Here is a 14830-nt window from a genome sequence, read left to right as displayed (position 1 = left end):
TCTGCAGCCCATATATCACAACAGTAAAACTTATTCTGGTGTAGAGTGGGAATAAAGCTGTAGCTGACTAATGTGTTGAAGCCCTTTAGAATAAACTTGTACGCTTTTTTGGCTTCTTGATTCATTTAGATTCCTGGTAACAGAACAAAGTTGAGGCTGGTTGAGATGTTGGCTTTTTTGTATATGGGTCTGGGTTCACTGACGTCTGTTCTAATGGCTTATGTAGGAGCAGCTGAGCAATTTTCAGATGAAAATGAAGGAAATAATCAGGCCGTTCTTTTGTCGTCGTTTTGCTGTTGTAGTAAAATGTAATTGCAAAAGCAAACTGCTTGAGCAAAACCAGTGTTAGGAAAAAAGGAAGGAACCAGTGCATTAAAGATAATTTGGTTTTTAAAAATAGACATTGCCTATCTTGCTAAGATATACATCCCAGTTTAGAGATGTGCCTTAGGCTTTAATGTAGGAATTTTTAGATTAAATTACTGGACTGTGTTATGGGAAGGTCAGACTAGAGGACTGTGGTACGTTGCTTCTATCCTCAAAATATATTAAATATAATTTAGGTTTAGAATTTTTACTATGACTTTTAAGAGGGTTGGGGGGGGAATTGTGTCTGGAGATAAAACTTCTGCCCACTGAATATCCAGACGTTATCCTGATATTTCATGGGATGTTCTGTTTAACTTGTAGTCATGTCAGATGTCTGTATTAGGACTGACCAAGAGTAGCCTGTTCCTGAGTGTGACTTCTGATAAGCCATTTACCTTTTTTTTTTAAGTATTTTAAGTTTTCTCACACTCTTCATTACTTCTCTCCCTCTCCCACAAAAGGTTTCTACTCAGTAACCACATTGGTTCAGCCATCAGCACAACAGAGTGGTAGAGGTCTTCAGTGGGGAGCCGAAGGGTTGGTCTCTGTTTGAGAACCTGTGTGGGGCTTGGTACCAGTGAAGTGAAATCCTCCTCCATCAGCAGCAGGATTGTCCCTCTGCTGTGCTGAGTGTCCTGTGGTTGTGCTCGAAGTGAAGGGTGAAAGCCTCGGCCAGGGCAAGGAGAATGTAGTCGTGCTTTAAACATATTCCCTAACTGGATTACTAGTTGGAAGTAATGCCATGGGGGCATGAGTGCAGCCTGTAACTGTTTATGAGGGATTCTTAATTATTATTTTTTTTTTTGGTCACTTGACAGAAATGTTTTGTGTGTTACAAATTTTATTAAGTGTGGGTTTGGGCTGATATGGGCTAACCTTTGGCAACAGTGTGTAGGACTTTATTGCTGAGACACTTTACAAAGCGAGTGAGGAAATGTTACTGCTTAAGTATTGATGCCAACAGTGCTCTTGTGTACTGAAGTCCTGTCCCTCTGATAAGCATTTTTACAAGACATTTCACTTCCTCAACCCACTTCTAATTCTGCGTGTAATAGAGAACTAGAATGGGAATACACTTGAAGATTGCAGGATCGAGAAGACTGTATTACTGAGGAAAGTCGGACCCATTAAGTAGCTTTAACTCCCAAAGTAGATTTACAGAAGGCCTCCTGTCAAAATGTTTGACCATTTTATGGATAGATTTGAGAGAAAAGCATTTGGGAAAATGGCCACAAATAATTTAAATATGACTAAGAATTTCATAATCAGTGTACTTTAATCCTGATTTTATAATAAAAACTGTGTGGGAACTTCTGAGCTTGCAGACACAAAAGATGTGTTCAAGTTAATGATTCTATAAAATCCAGCTTTCTGAGCAGGAATTTAATGATTAATGCTTCAAAGTGTATAATCACATCTTTACCAGAAGATGTTTTTCTCTTCCTCGTGTCACAATCTGCCTGTTTAACGTTTGCTGAAGTAAAGCAAACACAAAGGTGTTAAGAGTCTTTGTGCAAGAGCTGAAGTCTTCTGTGCAGCTGAATGCTTGGGCTCATTTATTACAGGTTTTGTGACTCCTGGTCTCTACATCAGCTCATTTTTGAAAATCATTGTCAGCATCCAAGCTGTTATTTAAGCAAGAGACTGGCAGGTAGTTTTAAATGTCTTCTAGTTTATAGTCTTCACTTTACATCATTCTGTTTCCCAGCTCTTCCCCCTTCTTAACATTTGTCACCATAGCTGCATCTTGGAGGCAACAGTTTCCAGCAACTTTGCCTTTGTTCCTCTCTTCTTTTGTGTTGGTTGTTGGGGTTTTTCTGCTGCTGTTTGGAGGGATTTGGGGTTTTTTGAAGGTAGCGATGGTAGATAGAATTCTCTCCCCGTGCAGATGTTTTAGCAAAACTCACAAAGAAACAAGACACTTGGAAGTAGGGTAGGAGACCTGGGTACTTGCTGCTATTACTGCTGAGGCATTGAGTAGCCTCTGAAACCTGGGTGCCTTCGGGTCCTTTCAGCAGTTCTCGGGGAGGACTGGAGCCTGTGCAGTGGTGCTGCCTGTCTGCAGTCAGCTGGATCAGGAGAGAGGGCTGTGAAAGTTCAGGACTAGTTATGAGACGAGACTATGGGAACACATTAAAATGAAAAGAGGTAATAGCTAGAGTAGAAATTAAGTGATTTTGTATGTAGAATATAATTGAAGTGTGAGTGTGGGGTTATATGAGCATGTCTTCTGTCCCCAGTCACAATGAAAGAAGACAATGAACCAGATTGTTGCTTGTGAAGGACTTTTTTTTTTTTCTTTTTCTTTTTTTTCTTTTACTTGTTTTCTATGATTCAGGCATTCATTTAAATAAAACTAGTGCCGGAGCATACTCTATAATGGTTTTTCTACCTCTTGAGTTGAGTGCTTTGATAGCATCAAGTAGGATCATTAAGTGTCTGTAATTCCTGTGTACAGCAGATACTGCTGCTAACCTCCATCTTCCAGTGTAGCAAACATAAGAAGGGAAGCTAAAACTAAGGTGTTTTCGACTCTTTCTTTATATATTTCAGTCTGAAATCAGTTTGTAGTCAAAGTAAATGGCTTGCAAGACTGCTTTTAGGATTGTGAATGTGACAATTAAAAAGCTAGTCTGGGCTGCAAAACACAGTGAGATGGAGTGGATAACCAGATGATGTGCGCTTTGAAAACAGGCATAATTAAATGATTTGCGATTTATGGTTTCCTGCCTTTCTTTTTCATAAGCGTGTACTTGCCAGCTGCATTCCTGTGTGGCTCTTGTGTTCATGGTGTCATGAGATGGGGTAAATTTAACAGATCAGCTGTGATGAATGTGCTTGCAATACCTAGGAGTTCAGAATGCAGACTCATCTGACACAGAGATGCTTACTTTACAAACAATTTCGCCTTTGCTGCATTAGAAATGCTGAAATTGGCAGTGTACGATATACCAAGTGGTTTGTGTGGCATCAAAATCAATGGAGTGATAAATATGACTACAAACACAGGAAGGAAATGCATGTATCCACAGCTGTGAGTTCTGCCCTACTGCAGAAATGCTCAGTATTCACAAGACACTGAATTAGCAGCGTGTGCTTCTTGCTGTAGGAAATTAAGAGTTCGTCTCTCCCAGCACTGGGCTAGAAGTTCTGTTGCTGTAATGACCAACAGGACACTGTTTCTGAGCTGGTGAGGCATGGAGCATTTGCTCCCATTTTGGATCTCTGAAAAGGCAGCAGCATCACAGCATCATATTATAAGGAGGCAACAGCAGACATTGTTGATTGGAAGTGTGTGTTGTATCAGCATTTCCTCACATGCTTTGATTTACAGCAGTGGGTGAAGGTGAGGAGGAGTCAGCAGAAGCAGTGAGCAGAAAAGGGAGTTTGGGACCCACCAGCCTTGAAGGCTGATTGATACTGGAGTTGGGTTTTGTGTCTGCTGATGGGAGATTTAGTAATGTGTGACTCTAATGGAGAGTAAACCTCTGCTAATGGAAAGTCTGCCACAACAGCATGATTTCTAGAGATAAAGACCTCAATCTCAATAGATACATCATTCTGCTGGGTAATCTTTGAAAGGCAGAAAACATGTGCTAAAAAGGAAGACTTCAGTAGCGGGAAGTGTCTGGTATCTGCAGCAACAGGGAAGTTTATGTAGTTGTGCGCTTCCTTGTTCTCTTAGTCCCTTTGTTCCATCCTACTGGTTGTGTTCTGAGAAATGCAAAACATACAATGTGGAAGAGCAATTGTAACGTTTCTAGTCTCCATATTTTGGAGAACAATAATAATAAACAACATTCTTTTTTTGCCTTTCTTTAGGACTCCTGAACAGTGTCCAAGTGTGGTTTCTTTGCTGTCAGAGAGCTACAATCCTCATGTGCGTTATGGGGCTGCCATGGCTTTGGGTATCTGCTGTGCGGGCACTGGAAATAAGGTGAGGACCAGAAGCATCTATTGCCAAGACTTTTTGTGCTCTCTTGCCACAGAGACATTTGTGTGGAAACATCCCACACACAGATAGATTTCTTGCACGTGTACACTGCTAGCCAGCTGGAGTAGAGCAGTGCTACTTTAAATTATTTAACTGTCCTGGGCATAGAGAATTCTTTTCCTCCTTGTACAGGGTAGATAAAATAGAAGAATGTTTTTATAGATTGTTGCCACATCCTTGGAATTTTGTCTTCAAAACTTTTCTTAAGAGTTTTCTTACTGTCAAGTTGCCACTGAGCTTTAAATGTATATTCACTACTCCAAAATCAATACTCCTTTGCCCTTGGAGTTGATCTTTTACAGATTGCTTTATGGGGAACAAGGGGGTGCCAGTGACAGGAAAACAGCAGGGGTGTTGCTTAACTTCTAGCTTCTTTCTTCTTTCCTGTGATACACGATTCATGGAAGATGCACATAGTAAAGCCAAGTGTAGTGAAATTTAATGAAATTTACTGGAGTTCCAGATGTGTAATTCACAGCCAGTAAATTTTATTCTCACTTTATAAGTGTCAGTGAAGGATGATTCTCACATATGATAGCCGGGACCTTTTAGAGTAAAAGGATTCCTACTTCTGCTGTGGGAAGTGAGCGGTCATTGGGACAAGCAGCAAGTAAACTTGGGGATAAACTTCATCTACATCACCCAGATGTGTGTATAATCTGTACTGGTACTGAATCGTAGTTTCAAAACAAATGCACAGCCTGTCCGTATGGAAGTAATATTTCATGCTTCTGAGTCTTTGATAAATCTCATTCTTATCTGTATTGTCCCTTCCTCAGCTAGTATTAAACACTTGGTCTGTGGCTCTTGCAAGCTGAGTGTTCCCCAGCATGTCACTTGTATTGTGAAATGTGTGGAATGCTGACATGCACTGCCTGCCGCCTTTAGTCTCTAAAGCGTACAGACTTGAAAGCAAACTGAAGGTCCTATTTTTATCCAGGTTGCTTTATTCTTAAGTGGAAGGTGGAATCCAGGAGCTAATTATTTTTAACCTACTACATCTGACAAGCTGATTTAAGTGGAAATGCTTTTAGTTGCACAAAGGAGTCTGGTTTATTTCCAGATACATTGTGTGATAAAGACCTAAACTGTCTGATTAAATGCAGAAATGTCAGAGCTTATGTTAGTAGGTTTTGAAGGCCCAAATATATTCGACTTTGGAGATCAGAAAGTTCAGCTTTTTGTTGTAGTAGATGTTCCATACGTGGTATTGAATGCGTGCCAAAGAACGAATGAGTCATCTTCAGGTGCAGAAGCATAGCCTCCAAAATAGCTCATTTGGCAAAAGCAGTCTAAGCACAGGCATGACATTATTCTAGAAGTGGTTCTTAAAAATAGTTTTTTCTATAAAATCAACTTGTTTTTAAAAGCCTTACCCTGACAGAAGGAACACCAAGAGGGGTCTGTGCTAGGAGAGTCATGCACTTGACTGCATGCTCAGGTCCTCGGTTTAAGTATGGACAGGAGAGAGCTTCGTACAAGAGATTGCCAAGCGATCCTGTCTGACTTTGTAATCAGAAGATCACATAACAGATTAAAAGGGCTCTCCGAGTTTCTTAGGGTGTATGCTGAGCTCTTATCTCTCCTGTTCCAGAGAGTATCTTAACAGTTTGCTTCGCGTGCTGTTTCAGAGGGCTTTTAGAAAGCCCCTGTGTTGCCACAGATGAAATCTATCTGTGCAGCCCGTGGCTGTACAAACTGCTGTCTCAGGTTTATTCTGCTCAGATCTGAAGAGCATGGTTGCTGGAGGCTGGCTGAGCTCACTAACAACCTGCTGCTGTTGAAACAGGTGGTCTTGGTCCCTCCTGCCACCTTTTGTTCTGTCTCATGTCCAGTTCCCTAGTGAGCTGGTTCAGACACAAACTCTCAGAAAACTGACCCAGATAACACCATAAAAGGGAACAGTTCTCTGTTGAATTGTGCTGGAAAAGCTCACAGAGAGGTGCGACAAAGATTGCAGCTAGCATGGGGAAAGGGAAGGGACTTGGTAGCTGAAGGGCAACTGAGGAAGGAGAGGGATCTCATTTTGGTAGCAGTGTGTTTAGATGAGCGCAGTTGTCCTGTGTAATATGTGCTGAGGACCTTGTATGATTAGAAATGAATTTGTGTCTGTAGTAATTCTGGGTATATTTAAGTCATGGCTTGCAAAGTGGCAGAACCGTAAATGGAGATGAAAAAATGTGCTTACAAGAGATTATTTAGTCTGAGATGCCTGCACATTGCCCATGCTGGTCTTGGGTACATCTAAGCAGCATCTATTACAATAGACTGTCTTACAGCTTTTCGTAATCAATGACTGCATTGAACAGAATGCTTACAGATAGGTCATTGTGGATCGTATTCGTGTTGCATTTAGTTGGGAACTTACTGAATTTGAAGAAGCAACTGAGCATTTTGAAATGTTTTAAAAACCTGGATTTACTATACGGGTGCTCAGAGGCAGCCCCACCTGATTTAGGTTTGAAATGAATGCTTTCATGTGATGCTAAATGTTACAGCTTCTTACAATAAAGCATAAAGTCAAGAATGTGAGACCTGGATTGTTTCACCATCTCATTTTTTAACCTCCAACATGGTGTTTGATATCTCTGGTTCCTTTGTTCCTTATACAGAAGAGGAAGGTAATGCTGGTGTATTTTGTTGGTAAGAATGGCAAAGTGTATGAATAATTTATGTGTATGATTTAAGGCATGTCAGTAGTTCTAATGTGATGAATGCATCTGTTGTTTACAACAACTGTTGTTTATCTGTTGCCCTATTTCTGCACGTAGGTCTTGTTCCATCCATCGCTTTTTTTTTCCTGATTTTTAGATTAAAATCCACAGAAATACAGGTTTCTGCTTCATTTACCAAGAACAGGCAAAATACATTTTATATCTGATAGCATCAGAGTACTGAATTCTGGGATACTAAAAATAACAGTATTAACTTTGTGACTGCTTATTTCTTGGGTTTTGTTTTTCATTTGTGTGTTCTTTTTTTTTAGGAAGCAATTAATTTGCTTGAGCCAATGACAAATGATCCTGTGAACTACGTACGTCAAGGAGCTCTGATTGCATCTGCCCTTATCATGATCCAGCAGACTGAGATTACCTGCCCAAAGGTAGTGTGGCGTACTTTATCTACTTGGCTTGTTAGGTGGAAAAATTGTCCTGGATGCCAGATCTTTAGGGTTTGGCACTGCATGTAAGTTTAGCAAGAAAGTGTATGTCTTGTAAAGAGCCAGAGCTGGAGGCACAGCAGGAAGCTCCTGCATGGATCAGATGCTCACTTTGGAATGGGGGAGCAATGCACGCTGATTGAAACATGGTGGATAGATAACAGCATTTTAATTCTAGGTATTAATAAATGCTCTTTCTTAAAAGGTCTAAAAGCATCTTCGATGATATGAAAGTGACTGTCTTCCACTAACATGCACGAGGCCCGTATATTCGTGATTTATGTGAGCACTGTGATTTAGTGAAGAAGTTGGTTTTGACCGTAGTAAACTTAGTTTTGAGTGTTGTCAAGCTGCAGGGAACTCCTGTTGTAACTATGTTTCTTTTGTAGCTAGTCTTTTCAGGTGAAAGAGTTTCTGCTGTCAGGACTGGCTTAGTGGCTTAATAGCAGGTGCATTGGATTTTTAATGGAGTTTTTCTTTCTGCTCAGAAGGCAAAAAGGATGGCATGTGCAGTGTTTAGCTTTTAAAAACAGATTGCCCTGTGAATATATGACAGATGATGATATGCAAACATTTGTACAGGCTAAAGTCCACATTAATAGAAGCTCTGAGGTTCCCCATTTCATCTGCTCTGGTGAGTGCTGAGGCGGAGCAGTAGCTGGTACTTTGCTACTCATCTGTCATACATGGGTTGCTTTTGATGTCATTTTAGAAATTGAACTGTGATAAAAACAACCACTTTTTTACTGTATTTGGATGAGGAGAAAGAAAAAAAAATCTTTGGTGGAAAATTTTACTTGGGAAAGTCAGTGAAGGAAATCTACAAATACAGGTATCCAGGTATTTCCAAGTCATGGAACGTGTGCTGGCAGACAGTTTGTTCCTTGGAATTATTTAAAAAAAAAACACAACCACCCACATACAAAAACCCAAAAAAATCCACCAAAACCAAAAAACACCAACCAGTTAGTTTTCACTGAGCAGTATCTGGGATGATTATTTATATTATCAGAATTGTAGTTCAACTGAATAAGCCAGTGGAGGACACTTAAGAGTTAACATTAGATCCTCTCATCTTCTAAGATCCAAAGTCTCTGTAATGTGAAGTTGAATTATCTTTCTGAGGAAAGAAACTGCTTGTTGTTTTTATCATTTCTTCCTTGGTCAGGTGCTTGGAAAGCCAGCCATCAGTATAGGAGATTGGGTTTAATCATTCTCTGCACCTCTAATGATGGGCAAATTGTATAGCTCTTGTGTGCCTCAGTTTCCCACTTGAAAGAAATAAGTATGATACTTTCTTCTGTGAAAGGATGTTATGCGAATAAATTCATTTTAGTTTATAAAGCACCGTAATCCCCTTAGGATAGGAGTTGACACTGCTCCGAATCAGTCAGACTTCCAAGACAGTTGTGGATTATTTGCTGAGTCTGCCTGTTGGAGTTTCAGTCTTCTTGAGATGATAGATGAAAGAGTCTGTGTATCCTAAAGGAAAGTGCAGGCAGGAAAACAGCTAGCAAAAATACAGCTTACTTGAGGTGTGTAATAAGTCAGATTTCTTTCCCCAGAAAGGCTTGGTAACCTTGACTTCAAAGGTATGTGTAATACCTAGGCTTGTTAAATTGGTGATTAAAATAGTTAGCTAGCAAATACAGGATGAGATGTATAGCGTAGGGTTCAGTGGCTTGTTTAAAAATGGGGAAAGGAACTGAAAAAGCTTTATGCCAGAGCCTTGTTTGAGCCAGAATTTGTGCAGTGTTACATGACATAGATACAGAAGGCAATTCATTACCCAGCCATAGAAATGGGGCAGATATTAAAAACCGAAAAACAAAAAAAACCCAAACAGCCCCCCAGACCCACTGCAGATTATAAAATAATAAATCACTGAAATATTCTGCTAGTTTAGGAATTAAACACAGAGTATATAAATTCTGTTTTGAACACCCCAAAAGTTAGTTATAACCTTCATCGTTTCTTGCTCAGAAGTAAAAAAGGAATATTTTGAGGAATATGCTGTCAATTAAATTATTTATTATCCATGGGAAACTTTTCTTTGGAGCTCTCTGCCAGTCTGAAGCAAAATTGTTTTACTCTGATGTGAAAGGGTGGGGTTCAGTAAAATAGCCATTTTTGGATTATGGTGACATATTTTGATCTGATTAGATTCCTAAGTGGCATGCTGGTGCACTGTGTGCCAAAGCATCTAACCTGCAGTATGTGAATATTTGCATTACTGGGTAAGCAGCTATTAAGGGGAGCATGACGGGTTTCATATCCCACAATCTGTACGTGTGGTCTTGGTGGGGTTACAGAGGAACTAAATTTTATGTGTCATCTTATTGCTGCTAAATACTTTGTGGTGCTTTGCATATGAGAGACTTTGATTTTAGTAGTGACTGTGTGACCAGCTTCCTGTCATTAATTTTCAGTTTTTATCTGTTCTGGGATTTCATTTTATTTTATCGGTAAACTTACTGTTTCTGAGCTTTGGGTTAGAGGGACTTCTCTGGTGATAATTTGGGATGAAGATGGTAGCAAACAGTCTTCCTTGAACAGAAGTAGGTTTTTCAGGAATAAAATAACTTAAGTTTTGAGAGCTGAGCATTGCAATGCTAAAATGCTAGCAATGAACAGATATTTAAGAATTATTGTGGTTTAAAAGAAACCATTTTTCTTGTGAGAATGTAGATGTATGCCTTCTAAATCCCCTTTGTCTTCTTTCCTTTGTAGTAGTCTTCCTGTTTGTTGTGCTTACTCTTTATTTAAACAAATAAAGAGTTTAAATAAAGAGTTTAAATAAAGAATTGTCATTATACAATTATGCAAGAGGTCCCTTGAACTTGCAAGTTGCTTAAGTGCCAAAAGGGCTACGTAGCAAATCTTGTTTAAATCTGATTTGGCCTCTTTGCAGTTGAAACACAATTCCTTTGCATGCAGCCAGCATTATTTTTCAAGACCTCGGCTGATACATTTAAGAACCATATTAGTGCAGGATATAGAACAATAACAAGTTTATTTTGTGAAATGGAATCCTAAATTAGAGATATGATGAGGTGATTGTAACAGAAATCAATGACAACTTCATTATTTTTTTGTGATCTGCAGAGCAATTAAGACAGCAATTTTGGCAACAAACCACGCGTTTAACATCCTGAATTTACTTTTCCTTGCTTCTGTGTTAGGATAGTCATCTTGGCAATATGAGAAGATCATAAGCAAGGTCAAAGCTTTCCCTCTATCTTCTTTCAGTCATCTTGGCCTGTTATCTTTAAGATGTTGTTGATTGCGCTTTTTTTTTTCTCCACATTTAGATGAAATGCTAGGCCTTGGTCTGATGCAAGAATGATTTTTGCTGTATTCCAGTAGCACCTTCACATTCCTTCATGTAAGCCTGTTTGTTAGATGCTTCTGCGTAGGGAAAGAGCAGGCATATGCAGAATAACTCTCAACTTATGAAGGCGATGGGTAGCACATGAACAATTTAAAACCTGTTTTATTAAAAACAGATTCCTAAATACGCTTGTTCTTAAGAACTTGCATTTGCAAAAAGCATCGTGCACATCGCCTGCTACTGTTTTCCTTAGTTAACTGCAAGTCTTACTCTTAACAGTTTCATGGGCTTCATGTGCATGAATGTTGACTGGTGGAAAGAGAACTGGTAAACAACCTGATAAATGACAGCCCCTTGGGTTTGTGGTAGGAAATGGTGCTGTATCATTCTCATGTCTTAAAGCCTGTGTTGTTTTCTCAGTGTTTCCAGGGTTGCACATTTGGCTTCATTTGAAATCAGTGGCATGTCATTTTGGCCAGCACTAATTACCAGAATGATGGGTGTGTGTATTGTAGGCAGTGACTCATTTTGTCTTTACTAACGTTTCACTGCTGCTCCTGGAAGTCACCCAAATAAATTTCTTGATAACATTTGAAAAATTTTATAGCATTTGGAAGTGCTTGAAGATTTCAAGGGAGATACAGAGCCTGTGGGTTTCATAGCATGTTAAATAAACCTATTCAGCAGTTTGGGATGTGATTGTTGCTGTGGTTTAAAGGAAAAATAGTAGCAGATTAAAGGGCTCTACTAGACAAACCGGCAGATTTTGTTTCAACAGTTTATGAAATTATCTGTTGTCATCTTGGTCCGTTCTGTGGGAGGCAAGTGCCCCAACAGCAGAGGCAGAACTGAGCTTTTTGTCTGTACTGGTCTTGTTTTCTCCAAAGAGATGGAGCAATGATGCAGCCTTCCTGAACCACTACAGCTAGAGCTGCCAAAGCAGGCTTTCCCCAGCAGGAAGGAAGATTTTCAGCTGAGACCTGATCCAGCCAAAAAATCCCATTCCTGTGAAGTGTTTGCTTTATAGGAGCAGCCTGAATAAGTGTGCAGGCCTACTGTGCATTCCAGTGTCGAGGCGATCCTTGGATCTGGGTTTGCCTGGTCCCTGAGTCCAGACAGGTTAGTCTTCTACCCTTTCATAGAACAATTTTGCCTCCACTGATGTTAAAGTAAACCTTTGGAAAGGGCACACTTGCTCAATACATCTCCTGGTTTGGCAGTGATCCATGGCTCATGATGCACAGGTATGCAAAATTTATCTGAAAACAGAGCACTTTTGATATGGCACTAATACTTTGTATTCTTATAAGCAGACAACATAAGGACTATTTCTTATTGCAGCTGTTCAGTGCTGCTTCATTGAATGCCTGCTGTCAGCTGATTCCCTGCTATAACCTGTCTGTGTCACCTGGAGAGGTGGCAATTGATGGTGCTCAGGATTAGCAGCCAGGTTTCTGTCCTTTGGTCCCTTGCAGTTGTCAGTGTCCTGGTTAGCGAGCTGCCCTGCAGTCTCCTGGTGCCACAGCTGGTGGGTTCCTGGTGGGCTTGTTGCCTGGATGTTTTGGTCATCTGCTCTGGACTGATGTACATGTGAGTAGGAGCTGTGGAAGGCATACTAAGGAAAGGGTGCTTACAGGGGCAGCATGCCGTGACCAGAGGAGGTGGATGACTCCCCTTGCTAGCCCTGCCTCGCCTTTCCTGAGCAAAGCGTTTCTGCTCTCTGTCCCGAGGTGCTGCTCCATTACAGTCCACTGAACAAGCTTTGTAACATCTGTTTTTATAAATATTCCAAACCCAGAAGCTAAGCCAGAGTCGCGGGAATGATGTGCTCCAGAGGCGCTGGAATCCTACTGCTCAGTTCAGCCAGAGGAGTAGTTTTACTTGTTGCTTTTGTGTCTCTGTGTGTTTGTCCCAAATAATATCGGAAGACTTTGGTTCACCTAGCTGCATGTGATTGCCCTTGATACTGCACAAGGCTGTAAATGCAAACTAAGGTATTTTTCCAGTGTACAAGAGGTCAGGCATATGAAACAAATTATTTATATTAAACAGGTAAAGGTCAGTGTAAGCTTTTATGAACAAAAATCAGGAGAGTGTGAAAAAGCATAAACAGAATGAAGCAAGAGCAGAGTTCAGTCAGTATATCCAGAATAAACCTGTATTGTGTGTGCAGTATCTCTCTGCCACACATCTGTCTGTGTGACTGCCCTGAAAACATATGTGGCTTCTTTGTTTCTACTTTAATAAATGCAAGGAAGTTTGTCACCTCCTTTTGGGGACAGAGGCTAGTAACTAAAAACTTTTCAATGCAAAGGGAAATTGGTGAATAGAGGACTAATATTAGCACACAAATTTCTGGACTGACTTAGACTGAAAAATGGAAATACCTGCTGGTTTTCCCCTGTCAGTTTTAATAAATGCCTCTGGCTGTACTGGAGAAGTGTTGTTCTGTTCAGCTTTTTTGCTCCTGTTTAAAAGTGGCTGGCTGCTCTGGTGCTTCATGGGTGTGAGACTCCATTTGTGTGAAACAAAGTGATTTTAATACACTTGTGCTCAGCAGGACATGCTTTACTGTTATGAATGTTAGTGTCTTTTGCTGTCACAGACTAGTTTAAAGCTGAAGAAGTTAGATGCCATCAGTGCTGAAGGAGTTGAGGTGCCAAGTAGCACATCTGGGTTAGTGGCTGAAAGAGCAAAGGCAGGAAGGGTAGCGACCAGAGAGTGTCTGTTCCATTAGGGCACCTGTGTTTTAAGCGGTGTGATGTTGGGAACTATTTTTCAGAAAACATGTGGTCTTTATCTAAAGTGTTCATGAAGTGTGTAGGGCTGCCAAGCAGCATTGCCACCCTTGGCTTTAATGGTCATGGGCTGAAGGGGCAACCTCTGTTGTCTTTCCGTTCCAGACGTTGGACATATCTCCCAAAGGTATGGTCTCGGCTTCTTGCTGTCTCTGGTTGAAAATTCACATGTGAAACATGGTGAAATTTATTACTAGCATTACCTCGGTTGCAGGATTACCTCATGGCTCTGATGTGCTTTCACTGGGGAATCTGATCTTGTGCTTTGCTGAGAAACACCTGCAGTTTGATTTATCCCCTCGGTCAGCTCTTCTTTCTGTTTTGATCTTCTTTTTTTTTTTTTTTTTTAACATTGAATCCCAGTTTGACAAAATGTTTTTCTCGGCACAATTCTCATGTCACTGACTCAGTTGTATGAATGGTTGGATTTTTTTCGTGGGTGCAAAAACCTTCTGTAAGCGCTTTGAGATTCTCCAGTGCACTCCAAGACAGATCACACACTAGGAGTGATGCCTGAAGGCTGCTCCTGGTGCACGGTGCTGCCCATCTTTAGCACAGCTTTGGAGCTTGTGGTGTTCTGCACAGGTAGGATACTGGCTGGATCTGTTACCAGCCAGAAGGAACTCCTCAGTGTTGTTAGTATTTAAGTCTCCTTCACTGGTACAGTTATGTGCTGGGAGCATCAGAGGCTGTGCAAGAATACATTCCTAGTGGTGATGCTGAAGCTTGGCCTCTTTGCCTATAGCAAACCCTAAAAGTGCATCACAGCTGAAAGGTAGGACCTTTCCTCAGATGCTTGTTGCTGAGCAGATGTTACTGGTCTTCCTGGAAAGGCACATGCTCTTTGGATGGGAAAAATGGCTAGGGAGGTATCTGGTATTATGGTTTTATGCTTGGAAACTTCAGCTGCATTTGTGATACTAGGAACTGCTCTGTGTCCCTGGTGGCTGTGTCTGGCCCTGCTGCCTTGGGTGAGAAGTTTGTCCTCTCATCTGTGGCTGCAGATGCAAGAAGAGGATTTGGAATACCAGCAACAAAGTGGACCAGTAGTGGGAACAAGCTTGTTCAAGACATCTTGGAAAGAGTCTTTTTGAAAAGACCTCCTTTCCTTTAGCATGTCAAGTCAAGGCTTAGTATGAAGACAGAAAAAATGAAAACATGTCATGTGCATATCTGGA

At 40.7% G+C, this 14830-nt stretch overlaps 1 protein-coding gene across 1 annotated transcript in view; it reads left to right on the top strand.

The window, feature by feature from the left end:
• The window catches only part of PSMD1 (proteasome 26S subunit, non-ATPase 1), a 75631-nt gene that overhangs the window by 44577 nt on the left and 16224 nt on the right, over positions 1–14830 (top strand). Inside the window, exons 17-18 of the mRNA XM_056358087.1 lie at positions 4192–4306; positions 7350–7466. Of these exons, the coding sequence (XP_056214062.1) occupies positions 4192–4306; positions 7350–7466 (232 nt within the window). The remainder of the gene's footprint in view (positions 1–4191; positions 4307–7349; positions 7467–14830) is intronic.

Source organism: Falco biarmicus, chromosome 13 (genome assembly GCF_023638135.1).
Source record: "Falco biarmicus isolate bFalBia1 chromosome 13, bFalBia1.pri, whole genome shotgun sequence".
Lineage (NCBI taxonomy): Eukaryota > Metazoa > Chordata > Aves > Falconiformes > Falconidae > Falco > Falco biarmicus.
This window is presented reverse-complemented; position numbering and strand designations above follow the sequence as displayed.